The sequence below is a fragment of the Hemiscyllium ocellatum genome, chromosome 47 (genome assembly GCF_020745735.1).
Source record: "Hemiscyllium ocellatum isolate sHemOce1 chromosome 47, sHemOce1.pat.X.cur, whole genome shotgun sequence".
Lineage (NCBI taxonomy): Eukaryota > Metazoa > Chordata > Chondrichthyes > Orectolobiformes > Hemiscylliidae > Hemiscyllium > Hemiscyllium ocellatum.
Window position 1 is genome coordinate 7,391,919 of NC_083447.1, and position 22,189 is coordinate 7,414,107.

The window sequence follows — 22,189 nt, forward strand, 5'->3', positions numbered from 1 at the left end:
TCAAAGGGCAGTTAAGCAACAACCACATCGCTGTGGCTTGGAGACTCAGACAGCAAGGCAGATTTTCTTCCCCAAAGATGGGTTTTTAATGACAATCAACAGTCATTATTGTTCAGAGTAACTTCCAATTTCAGATTGGTTCTTAACTGAACTTAAAATCCACCAGGATTTGAACCTATTTCCCTGGAACATTAGCCTTGGCTTTTGGATTAATAGCACAGTCAGGGTGGAAATTACAATGCCACAGTTTGCCCTCTGTGCCCACAGTTAGGGAAGGAGTAAACAAATAAAATCCAATAAGAAAGCAAAAAGGAAGTATGTGACAGCAAGCAGAGAAAGAATGAACCTGCATTTCGTTCGTGCCTTTCACAGAGTTGGCATGGCCCAAAGGCAATGAAGGAGGAAGTGAGGTCTGCAGATGCTGGAGATCAGAGCTGAAAATGTGTTGCTGGAAAAGCGCAGCAGATCAGGCAGCATCCAAGGAACAGGAGATTCGACATTTCGGGCATAAACCCTTCTTCAGCAATGAAGTACAGGCACAGTGAAGGTTAGTGATGATATGCCACAATTGTGATTAGTGAGCCAAGATACAGGCTGACCAGTAACTGAGCAACTATATTCAGTAGGAGAGGATTACATCCTGTGTTTGTGACCCTTGTGCTTTGTAGCTCTTGAACAATTACAGCACTATTTGTGGCAGTGTGCAAGGCTTATTCAGTTTCCATTTAATTCAAGGTAAATGATTCCTTCTCAGTGTCTGATTACTCTGTTGTGTTAACATAATTAATTTCTGCGGTACATTTAAGTGTCATCCAGTCACACATACTTGGGTAATTAATACATGTGTCTCTTTAGTATCTAGATTAGATACATTTACCCAACACGGACTACAGAAGATAATTGCACCAACTTGCCAGATTTCTCTTAAATGCAGGTGTCATCTGGTATTGGAGTACAACAAGACAATACTCTTCTATCTTCCTCAAATGCAAGTCTCAATAGTAAGTTGGCTATTCAACAGGAAGGGCTTCACTGCTTAGCCCAAAGTCTACCTGTCCATCTTGCATCTAGGGAGGAAGAATTGTCACTGGACATAGTTTAGAAGCAGGTAGATTAGATGAGATTAGATTAGATTACTTACACAGTGTGGAAACAGGCCCTTCGGCCCAACAAATCCACACTGACCCGCCGAAGCGCAACCCACCCATACCCCTACATTTACCCCTTCACCTAACACTACGGGCAATTTAGCATGGCCAATTCACCTGACCCGCACATCTTTGGACTGTGGGAGGAAACTGGAGCACCTGAAGGAAACCCACGCAGACACGGGGAGAACGTGCAAACTCCACACAGTCAGTTGCCCGAGTCGGGAACTGAACCCGGGTCTCTGGCGCTGTGAGGCAGCAGTGCTAACCACTATGCCACCGTGCCGCCCACATGACTTTTTTTTCCACAGTCCTAGTACAGGAAGGCTAAAACAAACATGGTTGCCCAAGCTGGATTACTTGGGCTCAGTATTTCCTTCTGGTATCCACGGTTCAGTTCGACACTTGATAGCTCGGCGTTGTGTCTCTGCACTGCCCTGCAGGAAGGGCGAACTCACTAGATGGCATAGGCTTAAGGGGAGGAGGAGGTGGTTTGGAGGGGACCCGAGGAAATCTTTTTTACCCAGATGGTGCCAGAAATATGGAGTGTGCTGTCTGAGGTGGTGGTGTGGGCAGGTACTCTCGCAACATTTAAGCAGCATCTGGATGAGCACTTAAAAGCCGAGGCATAGCAGGCTATGGACCAAGTGCAGGGAAATGGAATTAATGTAGTCTGGGGTTTGTTGATTGGTATAGACATGGTGGGCTGAAGGGACTGTTTCTATGATGTACAAATCCATTACTATGGCTTTGGAAGAGGTGCAGTGTACATTCACCAAAGAAAAGGGAGATTATGGGGTTAGATAATGAGCACAGGTTGCACAGATTAAGATAGCATTCCCTGGAGTATAAAAGATTAAAGCAGTGGTGTAATTGATTAAAAGGTGATTAAAAACTTTCCCAGTATTGAGAGAGAAACTAGTTGCTGAGCAGATGGGCAAAGAAGTTCAAAGCAAAGGGGCATTAGCTTAAAACTTGAGCCAGGCTATTCAGGGGTGATTTCAGGAAGATCTTCTTCACCCAGAACAGAGTGGAAACCTGGAACTCTTTCCCCTAAACTGAAAAGTCACAGGTGGAATGATAATTGAAGGCCAAATGGAGCCACACTGCAGGTTAACTAAGGGACAATGGACTCAAGGAGCCAAATGATCGTCTGTTTCTTGTGTGAAACCAAAGGGCTGAATCATGAGGGGAAACGGCAACACCGGAGTCATGAGCTTAATCATTTATGTGTGGCAATACTGGGGCTTTAAGAGGTGAGTTTGGTCTTCATTTATTTTAGAGAGAGACTAAGGGACAGGTGACAAACAGTCTATGAGAAGATAAGCAAATTGTGAAACTTTGGATTTTTTTTCCCCAAGTAGAGCCAGAAGAATAGAAGCAGCCTGAATGGGTGTGGTCAAGCTCCCCATAGAACCAGGGATTTTAGGTTTAGCTAACCCTAGCTGTTGTTGCTGGGGTCTCAGCAGGGCTGGATGGCAATGAATCTCTCCTGACTGCTACACTCTCTCTTTCTCTTCCTGAGTTTTCTTTGGACGTTTTTCATCTTGGGCTGCTGCAGGAGATGCTTATGAGACAATTCTGTTTTCTGAATATGCCTTTTGCCAAAGTTGTGTTTATGGGATGTTACTATATTGAAAAAGTTACTGTTTAGTAGTAAAATAATCTATTATTCTGATAAGTTTTCCAACAGAGTTAAATTATTCCAAGTTCCTCTTTCTTTCATTGTATTTTAACTAGTGTTTGAATAAACTGTGGCTTGCCTAATGTCAAGAATTTGACTAATCGAATTGCATCTGGAACACAGCACCTCACATTTACTTTTAAAATTAGTAGTTAGGGTGTAGGCTACCTTCTCAATATATTTTAAGGGGGTCTGGTCTGGTTCACAACACATTTGATGAAAAGCTGACCTTGCCAGTCACAATTGGCAGCATGCACTGGTCCTGCCATTTACTGTGTAATCTGACACTGAGATGGAAAAGGACGGCAACAATTTGGGACCAATTCCCAGGAGAATTACCACATCAGTTTCAGGATTAGCAAAGTGGCGACTAGAACTGGGTCAGGGCTGGTTACAACTACCTTCAGCGGAGAACCTGGGTCCCTTTTGTTGTGGATCAGAACAATCTCAGTCCCTTCCTTTTGTAACTGCAGAGTTCTGTCACCATCTGGCAGTCCTGCGGTGTCACTGAAAAGGGTAGATTCTGTCAATGTTTAAATCCAGCTTCTAGTTAAGAGAACAAAAACATTATTAGCACACATTTCGCATTATAATGCAAATGATCCCAGTTCCCACTCCCGCCATCATTCCGATAAACACCCCCCCCCCCCCCCGCCATTGTGAGGAAGACGTAAGCCTTGGATCAGACATAGGGTGGTTGGTCGGCTGCCTTTCACATTGTGTTTCTCTCTGTGCTCTGCTCGATGTTAACAGAACCCAGAGGTCTGCACAATAATGTAAAAACCAACAGGAATATATTTCTGAGGCGCTGGATTCGCTTGCTGGAGGGGTTTGACAATACCAAGAACAGACAGCTTGGTTTCCAACAGAAATTGTGAGAATCATAGCAGCACAAAGCCACAGAGATCGAATATGCAGGACTTGCCAATGTGGATTCTCACTCTGTCTTTCCACCCCCTTGACTGAATTCTGACAATTTGAACTTTTCATCAACAACAGATAATAGTTAAAAATCTAACTTGGGTTCCCACAATACCAAAATGAGATGATATTGAAAGTGAAGCTGAAGTAAGAGTACCTGGAGGCTGTGCAGTAGACTGAAGGCTCAAGATGCTCCCAGTAGCTGTCCGCAGGAGTTAGTCTGCCCTAAATGTAAGAAAATGCGGAATCCTCTTCAAAGGGTCCCATTTCATTTACACTTGGCAGCAAGAAAGGAAAAAACTAGGTATAAACAATGTCTGCAGATGCTGGATCAGTGGTGCTGAACTGCTGTGCTCTTCCAGCACCACTGATCCAGAAGCAAGGAAGGAAAGGCGAGCTAGCGGGAGGAAAGAAATAGAGCAAAAGAGACCGAGAGACCATGTGCCTATGACAGAGAGAAGCAGACACAGAAAGACACAGACACATAGAGGGGAAGCTGGGGGGGGGAAAGAAGAGAGAGAGAGAGAGCGCGCGAGAGAGAGAGAGCGAGAGAGAGCGAGCGAGCGAGCGAGAAAGCGAGAGAGAGAAAACAAGATGGAAGGGATTAAAGTAGAGACACTTCAAAAATGAGTTGAGATACAGATCAACCATGAATGACAGCAAAGGTTTGGGGAAAGGGAGGAGAAATGGCTTTAACCATGGTCCTGCTAAATCCTTGCTCAACTTTTCTTGAACAAATTATTTTGAAACATAGAAGCAGAGGTCCCAAGATTAAAACTTGGATGGAAACCAAACCAAGCAAGGAAGTGAGAGATGAGACACAAACAGAAGAGAACTTGCTGTGAGTAAACTATCAGGTAGCTATCTCAACTGACCAAGATACTCTCATCAGTCCCTAACACTATCAGAAATAACCTGGAGGACATGCAAAAGTGGGAAAGATTCCATCATGGCCAATGCTTCTCTTGTAACCAACAGAGTTTAACTCATGATGCTGCTTTGTATCATTGGGTTGCAAGCAAAACAATCATATCTAATTATGTAAGCTAATCACTTCACAATAATTCACTATCCATTAAGAAATTTGGAGTATGCAAGAGAAATGATAAAATGCTTAATAAACGGAGAGGAAACTACATGTTTATCAGGGAACCTTATCACTTTCTACTTAACACTCCCCCATTGTCTCAGCAGGTATAAAAATTAAAAGGTGATCTAACTGAGATGTTTAAAGATGATTAAAAGTATTTAACGAGGAAAGAGAGCAACCAATGCATCTGGTAGACAAAGTCCAGGACAAAGGGGCGTAAGCGTAAAACTACAGCCAGGTTCGGAAGGAGTCTGAAGGTGGTAGCATCCCTACCTCAGAGCCGGAAAGTCCAGGTTCAATTCCCAGCTGCTGCAAAACACCTGAACAGGTTGATTTAAAAGCACCTCCAGCCAGCTTGCTCAAGGGGAAAGTCAGAAAGCTTTGTGGGCAATGCTCTTCTTTAAAGGTTGTTGAGGCAGGGTGGGGGGAATTCAATGGAAAATGTCGACACAAATAGATTTTTCTTAGGGAGAAATGAAACCCACAGCAGTAAGTTGAGTTGAGTTGAGTGATAGATTAGATTAGATTAGATTACTTACAGTGTGGAAACAGGCCCTTCGGCCCAACAAGTCCACACCGACCCGCCGAAGTATAACCCACCCATACCCCTACATTTACCCCTTACCTAACACTACGGGCAATTTAGCATGGCCAATTCACTTGACCCGCACATCTTTGGACTGTGATAGATCAATCATGATCCCGTTGAATGGAAGTAGAGGTGAGTGTGCTTGAAGGGCCCTTTTCTGTTCCCAAGAATCTGTTTTCATCTTTATTTCGGGCAAATAAAAGTTAGAATAAAATATTCCATTTAAAAAAAAACCTTACAAAATAATAGTTAAAATCATCACAAGGTTATGCCAGTTAGAATTGTATTACTGCCACATCAGAGACAAAGTGCCGAAATATAAGGAATCAGTTTTTCACAATGAGCATCCAGCAACAACACTGCTGTTCCAGCTATTTGCAAGGGTCGAATGGCAATGAGTGTGGAGTCTTGCTGCAGATCGCAAAGCTGCGAGCTTTACAGCACCAATCCTAACTTTACAATTCAGTTCCGAGAAACAGATTGAAGTGTACTGTGTGCAGATCTCCCTCGAGCTGCTCTTGGGTGCAGACAATTGCATGCCCAAACCTCAAGAGCAACATCAGCTGGGGACCCATATTCCACTGTGGATTTAGTCAAGCACAAAAGGACAATCTGTTCAAACATCTATTTCTTAATATCCAAACGTTTTACACTACCTGCTCCCTGTATTGTATTCAAGACTATCTCACCTTTCCCTACTTTTCCAGGATCCTTAAACAAGGTCTTCTCACCATCCTTACTCTTCCACCCCACTTCTAATCTGCAGATAGACTCGGAGTCATAGAGACATACTGCACAGAAACTGACCCTTTGGTCCAACCCGTCCATGCCGATCGGATATCCCAACCCAATCTAGTCCCACCTGTCAGCACCTGGCCCATTTCCCTCCAAACCCTTCCTATTCATATACCCATCCAGATGCCTTTTAAATGTTGCAATTGTACCAGCCTCCACCACTTCCTCTGGCAGCTCATTCCATACACGTACCACCCTCTGTGTGAAAAAGATGCCCCTTGTATCTTTCCCCTCTCACCCTAAACCTGGGGTCTGGACTCCCTGACCCCAGGGAAAAGACCTTGTCTATTTATCCTATCCATGCTCCTCATGATTTTATAAACCTCTATAAGGTCATCCCTCAGCCTCCGTTGCTCCAGGGAAAACAGCCTATTCAAAATCTCCCTATAGCTCAAATCCTCCAACTCTAGCAACATTTTTGTAAATCTTTTCTGAGCCCTTTCAAGTTTCACAACATCTTTCCGATAGGGAGGAGACCAGAATTGCATACAATATTCCAACAGTAGCCTAACCAATGTCCTGTACAGCCGTAACATGACCTCCCAACTCCTGTACTCAGTACTCTGACCAATAAAGGAAAGCAGATCAAACGCATTCTTCACTATCCCATCCACCTGCGACTCCACTCTCAAGGAGCTATGAACCTGCATGCCAAGGTCTCTTTGGTTTAAGATCATGACCAACAGGAGCAGGGATAGACCATTTAACCTAACAGGTCTGTTCCATCATTTGAAAAATCATGACAGATCTATTTGAAGCCTTAACTCAACTTTGCTGTTTGCCCCCATAATGCCGTCTGCTCTGTGGTGACAGCTTAATTCAGCCTTGAATATATTCAGTGCCCAAGCCACCATTGCTTTTGGAGGTAGAGAATTCCAAAGATCAATGACTCTCAGAATAAATTCCTTCTCATCTGCCACTTAACAGGGAGAATGTCTTTAGTTTTAAACTGTATCCGCAGGTCCAAATCTCCACCATGAAGAGTAACACCCTGTCAGTACCTACCTTGCCAAGCTCGCCTTAAGAATTCTACATTTCACTAAGATCACCTCTCATTCTTCAAATCTCCAAGGAGTAAAGGCTCAAAGCACATTCAATCTTTCCTTACAAATTCCCTCACATCTCAGGAATTAGCCGAGTGAATTGCTTCCTAAATAAATTTACTTGTTCTTGTGTCATCTGTTGGCCTATGGGTTTCTTTCCCCAAAACAAGTAGCGGTCACACTGTGGAGCTAAAACTTCATTTACTAGTCTCATTCAGAACTAGGTTGAGGGTGAGAGAAGGGAAAGATGTAAAAGAGACCTGAGGGGCAACTTTTTCATGCAGAAGGTGGTATGTGTATGGAATGAGCTGCCAGAGGAAGTGGTGGAGGCCGGTACAATTGCAACATTTAAAAAGGCATCTGGATGGGTATATGAATAGGAAGGGTTTGGAGGGATATGGGCCGGGTGCTGGCAGGTGGGGTTGGGATATCTGGTTGGCATGGACTAGTTGGACCCAAGGGTCTGTTTCCATGCTGTACATCTCTATGACTCTATACTCCCTGTACCTCCAAAACCTCGAAGAGTAATCACAGCAGAGGCTCAGGCTGTTGTTGACAGTGATGCCGAACGTTGTTTCTGTTATAGTTGACTTTCGAAATGAGAGTCAGGGGACTAGAATTTCCACTGCCAGGGACCAAATATTGGCATCATATAATAAAATACTTAGGATTTGTGTTTTTGGCTCTGAAAAATCAGGTGAGCTAGACCTCAAGGGGTTCAATAACATAGTGCAGACACAGCATAAGGAAACAGCGAATTGGAGAGGAGAGTCCCGACAGGCAGAGAAAGAGGCAGTTCAAGAAATACCTTCCTAAAGTACACTTAAAAAAAAAGAGAAAATACAGTTAGCGTATGTCGACAAGCACAGTGATGCCAAAGTGGACTTTTGTACACGTTTACAGATTTCAGATTCTGGCAACTTGTGGGGCACTGAGTGGGTGATGTAATGTGACTTTCCTGCAATGAGAAGCCTTATTATGGGATTGTGCTGAACAATTATCAGGCAAAAGCGAGGACTGCAGATGCTGGAGATCAGAATCTAGATTAGAGTGGGTGCTGAAAAAGCACAGCATGTCTAGCAGCATTCAAGGAGCATTGGTCATGATCTTCAAACCAAAGAGACTTTGGCATGCAGGTTCATAGCTCCTTGAGAGTGGAGTCGCAGGTAGATGGGATAGTGAAGAATGCGTTTGATCTGCTTTCCTTTATTCGGCATTTGCTCCTCGGATGCTGCCTGACCTGCTGTGCTTTTCCAGCATCCACTCTAATCTGAACAATTATCAACCTGACTATTTAGATTAGATTAGATTCCCTACAATGTGGAAACAGGCCCTTCGGCCCAACAGGTCCACACCGACCCTCTGAAGAGCAACCCACCCAGACTCATTCCCCTACATTTACCCCTGACTAAAGCACCTAACACTACGGGCAATTTAGCATGGCCAATTCACTTGACCTGCACATCCATGGGAAGAAACTGGAGGAAACCCACGCAGACACGGGGAGAATGTGCAAATTCCACACAGACAGTTGCCCGAGGTGGGAATTGAACCCTGGTCCCTGGCGCTGTGAGGCAGCAGTGCTAACCACTGTGCCAATGTGTTGTTCCAAGTAATTTAAAGGGACACCGATCAGGTTGATAATTGTTCAGCACTGTACCAGAATGGAATGATTCTCATATCCAGTTACCTTGTAAGCTCTCTGATCAGATTCCTGGTCTGCACTAAGCACATTAATGTGCTGTCACGGGAGTGCTACTAACAGGCTCATTCATATCCAATGACAAAGACTGGGAGGATGGGGAACTCAGTGTTATTTCCCAACCATCAAAAAATAATCTTTCTGAAAATGTTAAGTTGGTTTTCATTGAGAAAGAACAGGAAAACAAACATGGGAGGCCATTCAGCCCCTCGAGCTTGCTCTGCTATTCAACCGGATCACGAGGAGGAAACAGAGTTGGTTTTGATGCTGTTCTTGGGATAAAAACTGTCTCAGCACAGCAGCCAGGCCTTGACATAGAGTTGGGCGAAGAGAGGTCACCTGTGAATGGTGGGACTGGAACTGAAATCAAAACTTTAGGGAGGAGAGGGAATTTAGAGTGGAAGGTAACTCATGAATGCCATTTGTGGGGACTGCAGCACTCTTGAGAGCATGGACAAAGCACAGAGAACACAACCACAACTGCTCAGACAGGTAGTTGTAGACTGCACCTGGCCTGCCACCACATCAGCTGATGAACAGGCACTTTCTAACATGGGGAGACAAACGGAGGCCATGGTGAGCCCCTGGAATTGGCTGGCAGTGGTTAGTTAGGGGACCAGCTCATGAACACTCCAGTCTGGGTTTGGATTTAGCTCAAAACAGAGAGAATGAAAACCTCTAGTTGGGAACAACCAAAGTGAATGGAGTCTCAGTCCAGCTCCTCGTGTGAACGGTTCAATAGTGTCGCTCAGAAAAGGGACCTGATTGCCTGTGTGGGAAAATGGAAAACAAAATGAAGCCAAGGGCAGTGAAAGGAAGCTATTCTGAAGTTGAGCCAGAGCAGTGAGAGCTTCCCTTTGCATCTAACCAGAAGGGAGGCAGTGGTACAGGTATAATTTTCCAGAGGCCAGGACTAATGCTCTGAGGACCAGAGTTCAAATCCCATAGAAGTTGATGAAATTTGATTTCAATTAATAAAACTGGAATGTAGAGCTGGTCTCAGGAATGATCGTGACAACTATTGGGTTGATTCATGGAAACCCACCTGACTCACCAAGAGCCCTCACCTCGACTAGAACACAAAGGCACAGTCACATAAAGAAGTGTCAATCATCATGGGATCTTTGTGATACAAACGTTAGTGACATTTGACACATCTTGCGGGTGGTTTGCCTGCAGATGGACACAGTATGGTACAACCCAACCTAGATTGAGGTGAGGGTAGCAAGACAAAACACAGAATTACTTTTTTTTTAAGTATTAGAAGCACTTTTGCACAAAACCTGTGAAAGAACAGAGAAACCTCATTACTGTTGACAGAACAACAACACTTCACAAAATAACACGATCCAAGTAGCACAAACACTGCATCAGACAAACAACTCGACTTTTCAAATGCCTACAGTAAGACAGACACATTTTGTCAAGTGCTGAAAATTGCAGAGCAGAAATTAAAACCAGTTTGCCCAGATGCAGATTAGTTTTGGATGCTTTTGACTGTTGAGTCTTGCCATTTGTGACTGAGTTGAGCTAAAGTCCTTACAATTGGGTATTTTTGTACAGTTTACGGCACATCAGCAGCTCATGCAGTTTTATCTCTACATGATTGAAATAACTGCAGAGAGGCCGTTATCCTAGTCATTCTTTATTTACACGTGCACAGTGCACAAACTCTGACCAGCCACCGCAGAGCTAGACCCTGGAGCGAGGAGACTCTCTGACACTCCTGTTTATGTGTCAGCCAGGGCTCCCTGATTGGCCCAGGTTAACAATCCCAATCAAGATTCCCAGTCAATGAGATCCACCTGCCAGTGGTTCCAATCACTACAATGAAAGTCCTCCCCCACCTCATTCTATCAACATAACCTCGATTCCTCATTGGTCGTCTAGTCATCTCTTTAAACATCAATTCTGTTTTACCTCAACTATCCCGTGTGTTAGCGAGTTCCACTCTCTGGCTAATGTTTCCCCTGAATTTCCCAATGAATTTATTGGTGGCCATTTTATAGTAATGGCTCCCTAGCTTTCAAAAATGTTACTGGATGGAAATTGCTGCTGTCACTCCCACCAACTCAGTATGCCATCAACTAGCCACAAAAAGACATGCCCCTCTCTCACTAGTATCCTTACATACAGATGAGGAAGGACACCACTTCGACTGGGACAACACATCCCCTCAGACAAGCCAAACAGAGACACACACGGGAATTCCTAGAAGCATGGCATTCCAATTAGAACTCTATCAACAAATACACTGACTTGGATCCCATTTACCACCCCCTGAGAAAAAGAACAGGAAATGTCATCACCATAGGAAATGATGTCACCACAGGACATGACATAATCGACCCAAACATATAAATAGAAAGCGGGCTACACCACCAGTGCTTCATCCGGAGGCTCACTGAAGATGTTACCTAGTATGGTGACAAAACATCTGAAAATGAACCTTCCAGCTCAGTGAGCAAACCTATATCCAGATGCCACTGCAAAAAGGTCAAGGTTATTCACAAAGTAATTTTCTACACATTAAAATGAGCTTGCTCGACTCATCTGCATCTTGAATGAATAAAATCTACAAGATCACTACATTGCTTATACTTCCCAGAAACAAAAGTACATTGTTTTATGTACCACACCAACCACCTGGGTTTTGAACATTTGGCTTCAGTGTATGGGATGCTTATTAAAAAACTTGAGTGGTCTGAATTTAAAACTGACCGAAAAACATAACCAGAAATTCTCTCCTAAACCATTTTAATCTGTGCCCCTAGCCTTACAATCAAACTTTACAGGATTGTGCTAGCCAGGAGCACTTCCTTGACTGTTTAATAGAATAGAATTCTTACAGTGTGGAAACAGGCCTTTTGGCTCAACAAGTCCACACCCACCTTTGAAGAGTACCCCACCCAGACCCATTCCTCTACTCTATTACTCTACACTTACCTCTAACCTACACATCCCTGAACACAATGGGGCAGTTTAGCACGGCCAATCCATACTAACCTACACATCCCTGAACACAATGGGCAATTTAGCATGGCCAATCCACCCTAACCTGTACATCATTGCTCTGTGGGAGGTAACCGGAGCACCTGGAGGAGACCCACACAGACACAGGGAGAATGTACGAACTGGATACAGGCAGTTGCCTGAGGCTGGAATCAAACCCGGGTCCCTGGCACTGTGAGGCAACACTGTTAACCACGGAGCCACTGTGCCGCCCCAAATATAGCTGCTTTTGCAAGGATCCCCCTTCGAAGGCTGAAGTGTTCTAGTTTTTCTGATCTTTCCCAGCCCTCAGATTCAGAACCACCTTTATGGACCTCCTTTTACCATCTTCTCAGCTTAAACATGAACTATGCATTAGTGATCAGAATGGCCACTTTCAACTACATTAAAAAGGTTGAAGCTGTGTTGGCCCAAAGATTGGGGACTTTGAAACTTAAAGGGCCACTTACTCATTTCAGCACTAGATCCTGTACCTTGCATGTCAGTCAATTCTGGCTCTGCCCTAGGATCCTTTGCCTGGAGTTCAGCTCATTACTTATTTCAGTTTGGGAGTTTGGACCTTGGAATTCAGACCACACGCAAGCAGGTCAAGGCTGCTACTCTATTCACTCACTGCCTGGCTCCAGGTATATTAGGCTCGATATAAGTTCTGTCCTTGCAGTTCACCTTGATTGACAATTTGAAGCTGGCAGGGGACCAGCGGTCCCTGGGCGATTTAGGATCAACATACATGTCGATAATGCAAAACAAAATACCTGAAGATAGACTGTCCAAACATGACTGCTGCCAAGATTTTTAGGATTCTTTTTTTTTTAAAAATGTCCAATGTAAAATTATCTCATTTGTTGTACCCAGGACTAGAAGTGCAACGAAAGTATATAAGGATACAGATTAAAACCCACTAATCCTGAGGAGACATGGTGTAGATCTCCTGCTCTACAGTGACGCATTGAAACTTTGATTCTGTCTGCTCCCAATTCTCCACAACAGTGTTAACAGGAGTTTTATGGGAGTTAAAATGGGTTCGGACTCTTTGTTTCATAGAATCACTAGTTTGGAAGCAGACCATTTGGCCCATCCAGTCTATACTGATCCTCCAAAGAGCCTACCACCCAAACCAACCCTCACTACACTATCCCTGCAACCCTGCATTTCCCACAACTAACCCATGTAGCCTGCACATCCCTAGACCCGATGGGTAATTTAGAATGGTCAATCCACCCTTTGGATCGTGGGACTCTCTGCTCTCTCTCCTTCAACGGCAGAAGGTGGAGAGTGATCAGGCGAGGTGACTTGAAAGTCGAAAGGCAGTTAAACACCTCGCACGTGTGCAGTGCAGGAGGCTGCCATACAGTCCACCCTGCCTGTACCAGCCCTCTGGCAGAACCATCTGATTAGTGGGCGATGAGACTGAATCACAAAATTGTTATGGTGCAAAGGAGACCAGTTGGTCCAATGTGCTTACAGCAGCTCCCTAAACGTTTTGGTTTGGAGTCACTCTCGTCCTTTCTCCATAAGCCTGCATTGTCTTTTGTAATTCCCTCTTGAATGCTTCAATTTCGTCTCCTTCACCATCAACTGAACCTGCCTTCACCACATTTCCAAGTAGTGTGCTCCAGACTCTTCCTGTGATGAAAGAAAATCCCGGTGACCTTCTATGATGGAAGGAAATCCAAGGGTTTTGATCTTTAAGCAGGAGGGGAGCTGGGCACTTTGCTCATCATATGCTGAAAAGCTGATGAATATTTCTGCTGCATACAAAAAATATTGTCCCGTTGTGTCAATCTACACAGGAAAAACAGGTGGGCTATAAACAATTGTGGCATTGACAGGCACGGAAGGGTCAGTTAAAAAAAAAAATCAGAGCAAAACAAAACTTCCACTCCAAAATTAAATAAATCAGAAGCAAAACAAAAAAAAACAGGGAGAGACAACCAAACAAGAGACTCTGGAAAATGCAGAACAAATCTAAGAAAATGTTGGTCAAGATTTTGGATGTGAAACAGAAGACTCACAAAACGCCTACATCTGAAACACTTCTCCATCTTTGCTAATTGCAGAATTTTACGTTTTTATTTCAACTTTGCAGCATTTGTGGCTTTATTTCCTATTTGTTTTCTCTGATAGATACTGACTGGTCTCCCGTGGCGTTGCTTACAGCGACCACAGCGGGGAAACAGAAACAGTTCGGAGGCTGAATATTGCGATGGATGCGTGGCTATTACCTTGTTTGAATCGTCCCCATCTTCAGACGTTATCCACACCCGTCTGTTGTCACCTGCACAGGATGCAATAATAGATTCAACATTATTCTCACTTTGACTTTTCTGCACCTCATTATGGGTGCACTTAATTCATGCGAATCTTTACATACTGATACGTAGAAACATAGAAAATAGGGAAAATTCAGCCCATTGAGTCATTCAATATGGTCATCTCTGATCCTCTAACTCAACACTATACTGCCACCATCTCCTCTTCATTTCTGATGAAGGGCTTTTGCCCAAAATGTCGATTCTTCTGCTCCTCGGATGCTGCCTGACCTGCTGTGCTTTTCCAACACCAGTCTTTTTGACTCTGTCACTATCTCTTTGTAAGGCTTCAGTGTATATAAATCTGTTTAAGTTCTTAAATATATTTAGTGACTTGGTCTCCATAGCTTCATAAGGTAGAGAATTTCATAGGTACACCACTCTTTATTGTCTTTATCTCAGTCCTCAATGCTTTACGTCATAAAAGAGACAGTGACTCCTTTTCTGGACAACTTTCCAAACCAAGGGGAACGTCACCCCCCTCACATCCAATCTGTCCAGTTCTGTCAGGATTTTATTCCTTTCAATCAGATCTCCTCTCATTTTTCTGAACTCTAGTGAATACAGGCCTAGTTGACTTCCCTATCACAACCAATCTGCAATCCCAGAGATCACCTGGGGCAGATGTGTGCATGGCGAGCAAAGAAGTCATATTCTTGAAAATTGTGACTTGAAGCAAAACAATGTTAAAGAAATTAGATCTTCCTCTTTAAAAAAACATTAACTACAGTCAGATTATTTTGGACATTTCTTGTCAGACACGAAGACATCATAGATTAAAATACAGTAACGCCTCGACTTACGAACTTAATCCATTCTGGGACCTGGTTCGTGAACTGAATCAATTTTTCCCATGTTTACAGCGCACGTGCCAAAGACGAACTGCTCGTACCTTCGTTCGTACCTTGAATTTTGTACGTATGTTGAAGAAAAATTTTATGTACAATGCTGTTCATAAACCGATTTGTTCGTATGTCGAGGTGCTACTGTACTGTATTGTACTTCAAACTTTAATAACTTCTAGAGTTTGATATTACAGCGAGATACACAAAGTGTTAGTTTTTTTTCACATGATGTGGGCAATGCTGGTTAGGCCAGCATTTATTCCCCATCCCTTACTGTCCTTGAGAAGGTGGTAGTGAGTCACCCTTTTACAGTTCACCCGGTGCAGGTCCACCAACAGTGCTGTTCAAAAGGGAGTTCCACAAATTTGACCGAGTAACTGCATTAGAACAGAATATAATTCCAAATCAGGTTGGAGTGTGACTTGGAGGTGGTGGTGCTCCCATGTCCCTCTTAGTGGTAAAAGTCATGGATTTGGCAGATGCTGACATACACAATGGAACAGGTGAGATGGAATAAGTTTCCTGTAGTGATAGGTTTGATCGGAGATGACTATTCTGCAACTTTACTATATTTGGGGATTGGCGGACGCACATACACACACCCCCATCCGTCAGGGCAGTCAGTGACAAAGTAGATTGTACAATTGTTATGGAGGGAGTTAGCTAGATGATCTGTATCTAGCTTCATGTTTTCTAAGATTTATGCATATTATTATAATGGTTACCACCTACAGCAAACATTTATACCTGCCAATTCACAAGAGAGTGTGCACTTTTATGCTATTGATTCAATGCTATCACTAGCTTCTGTTTAAATTACTACCTTGTTAGCCCTAGGGAGTCAGAAGGAATAGTCCATTTGTAATATTTAACTTACCATCAACAGAGCCAAACTCTCTCTCATGGGCTCGTGTCAGGATCTCCTTGTACAGAGCCTCAGCCTGTCTGTACTTTCCTTGCTTTAAGTAGCAGGAAGCCTAGATCGCAGGAGGTGAGAATTAGAGATCTGCAGACTCAGGGAAAAACTTATCTACACAAACTACAATCAAACTGGATTTTTATTTACATGACAAATGTCCCCTGCAAGGCGACTCCTTTGCAATTTATCCTTCACAGGAAGTGACTGTGACTAGCAAAGTCAGCTCAATTGCACTTGAAGTGAGTGGTCACAATAAGCCATTTCAGAGGGTGGTTCAGAATCAGCCTCATTGCTGTGCGTCTGCACTCACATGTAAACCAGACCAGCTAAGGAACTGCTGTTTTACAGCTATCAATGATAGTTCTGCAGTCAACATTACGGATGTTGGCTTTCAATTTTAGATTTCAAAAAAAAAATTGATTAATTGACTGCAAATTCAGTCAGGCATGGTGCTGGGATTGGAACCAGTCTGGGCAACTGGATTACTAGTCAAATGACATTACCATTACAAAACCATCAACCCATATAATCTTGAATAATACTGCTGTCACTAACATCTTCTGATTTTTATGGTTTCATCCAAGGTCTAAATTCCCTGGCCTCTTCCTTTCCTGTTGTCACACACAACACAGTGAAACCAAGGGCTTCTTGCTGCAGTTTCAGTTCCAACTCCCACCTTCCCAAAAATACATAACATCTTTCACACCCCATTTATAATTGGGTTTTAAGGCTTTGGTGAGGAGCTTTCTAATTGGGGATTTGTTTAATCTCAGTCATACAACACAGAAACAGACTCTTTGGTCTAACCAGTCTGCAAAGAATATAATCCTAAACTAAACTAGTCCCACCTGCCTGCCCCTAGCCAATTTCCCTCCAAATCTTTCATCTTCATGTACCTATCCAAGTGTCTTTTAAACGTTATAACTGACTCCATCCACCATTTGCTCAGGAAATTCATTCCACATGCGAAATACCCTCTACATAAAAGATTTGCTCCTCAGGTCTTTTTTAAATCTAGTTTTGAAATTCCCCCATCCTAAGGAAAAGACACCTGCCATTAATCCTACCTCTACTCCTCATGATTTTATAAACCTCCATTAAGGTCAGCCCTCAACCTCCTACACTCCAGTGAAGAAAGTCCCATCTTATCCAGTTTTTCTTTATAGCCGAAAACCTCCCTACCCAGCAACATCAATCATGATGCCATTGTATTCATGGGCATTGCTGGCACATATGTGGTGTCCACCTCTGAAGTGAACACAAAATCCTCTTGGTTATTCATTCTTTAGGGAGTAGGCTTCACTAACTGGGTCAGCAGTTATTGCCCATTACTGACTACCCTTAAGGAGGTGATAGCGAGTTGCCTTTTTGAATCTCTCTCGTCCATTTGTGGGCCTGGCGAAGAACGGCAGCATTCTTTTAGGGAGGACATTCCAGGATTTTGACACAGCTAGATTGAAGGAACAGAGATATATTTCTAGGTCAGGGTGGTGAGATGTGACCAACAACAAGGTCAAAATTGACTGATTGCGAGATCAAGTGACCTCAGCAAAACTACAGTCACTGGAATTTAGGAAGAAGACTCTCCAATAGTTGGAGTCATAGCTGGCTCAAAAGGAAGATGGCAGAGGTTGTTGGAGTTCAGTCACCTCAGCTCCAGGATATTGCTGCGGGAGTTTTACATAACCTTGTTTTTTCCCTTCAATCTTTTCTGGTAAGGTAAGCATTTGTTGCTCAACCCTAACTGTCATTGAAGTGAAAGTCTTTCCAAGCCATTTGAGAGAGCAGCTAGTGGCCAACCACATTGCTGAAGAGTCTGGAGTCACTTGAAAGCCAGACCACGTTAGGATGGCAGATTTCCTTCCCTCCAGGACAGTAGGGAACTAGGTGGCCTTTTTAAGAATCCAGTAGAGTCATTAAGTCATAGAGATATTCAGCACCGAATTAAACCCTTTGGACCAACCCATCCATGTCAACTGGATGTCCTAAATTAATCTAGTCCCATTTGCCAGCATTTGGCCCAATTCCCTCCAAACCCATATCCAGATGCCTTTTAAATGTTGTAATTGTATCAGCCCCCACCACTTCGTCTGTTGGTTGGAGAAGTTGGGACTGCGTTCCTTTCAGAGGAAAAGGCTAATAGTAAATTCAACTGCCGTGTTCAAAACCATGAGAGGACCTCATGGAGTAGACAGCGAGAAACTATTCCTGCTTATAAATGGATCAAGGACGAGAGGGTACAGATTTAAAGTGATTTGCAAAAGCAGCAAATGTGATGCAAAAACAAACTTTTATGAGTAGCAAGTGGTTCAGGTCTGGAATGGACTGTATGGAAGTGTGGTAGAGCTGAAAATGTGTAGCTGGAAAAGCACAGCAGGTCAGGCAGCATCCAAGGAGCAGGAGAATCGATGTTTCAGGCATGCGCCCCATCCTGAAGAAGGGCTCATGCCTGAAACTTCGATTCTCCTGCTCCTTGGATGCTGCCTGACCTGCTGCGCTTTTCCAGCAACACAATTTCAGCTCTGATCTCCAGTATCTGTAGTCCTCACTTTCTCCTGGAAGTGTGATAGAGGCAGGTTCAATTGAGACATTCAAGAGGGCATTAGATGATTATTTAAATAGAAATAATATGCAGGGAGTGGAAGGGTGGGGGGAGGTTGGCACAATAGGGCATGATGCTCAGTCAGAAAGCTAGGACAAATGGCTTTCTTATGAACTTCATCAATTCTGTGACTCATGGTCACCAATGCTGGGAACTTGGTTTTCATTACCAAATTTATTTAGTTAATTGAATTTAAATTCCCCCAGCTGCCAAGTTAGGAATCAAATTAACATCTCTAAAATCGATAGTCTTTGGATCACGCGTCCAATAACATAACTACCATGGTGCTGTGAAACTTTAACTTAGTTTCTTAAAAGAGAAAAGTGTGCTATCACATCAGGACCAAATGAAATATCTTCTGGAAGGTAGCAGCTCAATGCTTTTTTTTTGGTGCTAGCATTAAGCTCTGCTCATCCAGGTCATTCAAGCCTGGATAATACTTACTCTGCCCGGACAATGTGTTTAAACCTAACATAAAACATCCCAAATGCACTAACAAGGTGGGTTCAGGAAAGCGTCTCATTCTCAATTTCCAGGGCATTTAGTGACGGGCAACCATTGCTGGGCTGGTCAGCGGCGCACACATCCCACAAAAGAACTTTTAAGAGTGCAATTTCACAAATGAATCACAACTGACGCAGCCAAATCATACCCACATCAAACTGCACAGAGATTATTCCAAACTGATCCCACATGGGAACTTTAATGATCGACAGAGAAAGGTGCCTTTTAATCAACTGATCTCTGCAGGAATCAAATTTGGATTCGAGGTGGAAAATCTGTGGTTTAACAGCACTCTACTTCAGTAAGGTTAGTTCTAATCTAAATAAAATTGAAAAACGGGAGGGATTTACAGCAATCCATTCAACTTTAGAATGACCATCGAGTCATTAAGCATGGAAACAGACCCAATCCGTCCATGCCAAGATGTCCTAAATTAATCTAGTCTCATTTGCCTGCATTAGGCCCATATCCCTCCAAACTCTTCCTATTCATATACCCATCCAAATGCCTCTTAAATGTTGTAATTGTACCAGCCTCCACCACTTCCTCTGGCAGCTCATTCCATATATGCACTACCCTCTGCGTGAAAAGGTTTCCCCTTAGATCCCTTTTAAATATTTCCCCTCTCACCCAAAATCTATGCCCTCTCGTTCTGGACTCCCTCACCCAGGGAAAAGACCTTCTCCATTTACCCTATCTATGCCTCTCATGATTTTATATACCTCTCTAAGGTCACTCCTCAGCAACCAGAATCAATTCAATGAGTTGCACTTTCCCCAAAGATCCCTTGAAATGTTGATCTAATTCTCTCTTAAAAAGATAACAACAGTCTGCATGCTTCAAAAGCTTTCCACAGTCAACATCGAATCATAGAGATGTACAGCATGGAAACAGACCCTTCGGTCTAACTCATCCACTCTGCTTTCTCACCACACACCTGCTGCGTTTCTCCAGCAACTTCTGATTTTTATTACTCCACTAAAGTTTGCCCAAATAGAAATTTCTCCCAACTTCCCTCCGGTTTCTTTCGTGGCAAACTCTAGTATGGCTCTTTGAGATTGGCCTGTTTCCATTAAAATAAATTACAGGAACGCTCTCAGACAGATGTAATACTGATTCGGGGTCAGTGGTGCTGGAAGAGCAGCAAAATCGCTGCTCGTTGGATGCTGCCTGAACTGCTGTGCTCTTCCAGCACCACTGATCCAGAATCTGGTTTCCAGCATCTGCAGTCATTGTTTTTACCTAGATGTAATACTGAGCCATACTGACCAAGGGAGATCTTTGGAATGGTGCCGAGTCTGTGCCAGATTTGCTGACTGGCAATGTGCCATGAATGCTCTCAGTGACTATGGGCAAGAGGGATAAAATTCAGCCACTGATTTCCTTCTCATGTTCGATGATGTGGGCGATACTATCCAGGCCAACATGTATTGCCTATCTTCAAGTGCCCTCCTGATGACGGACATCCTGGTGCGTCATGTATATTTATGGATATCATGCGAGGATAGAGAGATTGGTATAGGCTGTGTTGCTCCTAGCACTCAGTCAGATATGCTCATACATGAAGAACAGAAATGACTGACTGCAAATTTCTCTCTTCTCCAGAGAACTAAAGCAAGTTGATTTCCTCACCAGGTTATTCTTCGTCTTGGCTACATTAGGATCCTCTGATCCCAGCTTGGTCTGGTAGATCTCTAACGCCCGCTCGTAGTAATACTCCACCTCCTCGTACTTCCCCTGGTTTTGGCACAACAGAGCCAGATTATTCAGTTGCTTTGCTACATCGGGGTGGTCCTTGCCCAGTACCTGAGGATTCAGAACACCAAAGTTAGTGAAGCTCTCTAAAGAATGACTTGCACACATGCAATGCTTCATACACCCATCGGAAAGTGTCTCACGATCATGAATTGCTTTGAAATGCAATGGCTTTACTTCTGGAAATGTTGGTTCAGAGAAGAACACTGGTTCATACACCACGATAACTCTCTGTTCTTACAGTCACACAACAGATAGTGTGTTTGACTCTTTATGGTTCTTTGAAACACTTTTCTAATTATTATCACTCCATGTCCTGCTTTCATTGAAATTCTATTTGGAATTCTATATCCAACTGTTTTTTGAAAGTTATGACCAAATCTAATTTCCCTATCAGGCAAGTCAAATTAACTTGATGGGTAAAATAAAAGAATTGTGTGTCTCACTTAATTTGCCAATGGTCTTAAATCTCTGTCCCTCGCACCAGTTATGACAGTTATTCTTTATTTCTGCTCTCTGAATCTTTAACATCAATGGGATAGGTGAATACCTGGCAGTGCAACACTCCATTGTTTGTTTTCAGACAACACACACGACATGCTGGCAGGTATGCAACTAACACACACTGACGGGTCACATGCAAACACACACCCCCCTGACAAGCATGAGAATATGCACAGATGCACACTGACAACTGGGCATGGACACACACTGGGACAGACACACTGACAAGTGCGCGTGCATGCAGACACACCCAATCAACAAGTGAGCAAACACACAGAGACACACAAATGCAAACAGACATGCAGATAAGCACGCACACTTCCACATAGGACAAACAGGAAAACAGCTAACAACCTGCATCCATGAACACCAACGAGCCACGAAACGACACGACCAGCTATCCCTAGTGGCCATACACTCAGATGACAAACAACATGAATTCGACTGGGACAACACCACTATTATAGGGCAAGCCAAACAGAGAACAGCCAGGGAATTCCTAGAGGCATGGCACTCATCCACAAATTCTATCAACAGACACATCGACCTAGACCCTATAGACCGGCCACTGCAGCGGACAGCAACTGACAACCAGAAGTGGCAGATTCAAACCACTATAAATGCCGGAGGAATCAGCACAGAAGCGCTTCACAGGAGGCTCCCAAGTACTGAGGATGTCACCAAGAAAGGGGACGAAACGTTTGCAACAAAAACTCCCAGCTCGGCGAACAGAACCACAACAACAAGCACCCGAGCTTCTCACA

The 22,189-nt window shown here is 43.5% G+C and overlaps 1 protein-coding gene across 4 annotated transcripts in view; it reads right to left on the reverse strand.

The window, feature by feature from the left end:
* The window catches only part of klc3 (kinesin light chain 3), a 77,297-nt gene that overhangs the window by 13,585 nt on the left and 41,523 nt on the right, over nucleotides 1–22,189 (reverse strand). For 2 of the 4 annotated variants that reach the window (XM_060855902.1, XM_060855903.1), the window contains exons 8-12: nucleotides 20,799–20,972; nucleotides 16,019–16,118; nucleotides 14,210–14,262; nucleotides 3,911–3,978; nucleotides 3,231–3,339 (exon numbers count right to left, since the gene is read on the reverse strand). In XM_060855902.1, the coding sequence (XP_060711885.1) occupies nucleotides 3,231–3,339; nucleotides 3,911–3,978; nucleotides 14,210–14,262; nucleotides 16,019–16,118; nucleotides 20,799–20,972 (504 nt within the window). The remainder of the gene's footprint in view (nucleotides 1–3,230; nucleotides 3,340–3,910; nucleotides 3,979–14,209; nucleotides 14,263–16,018; nucleotides 16,119–20,798; nucleotides 20,973–22,189) is intronic. The other 2 variants (XM_060855904.1, XM_060855905.1) reach the window with 2 other exon arrangements.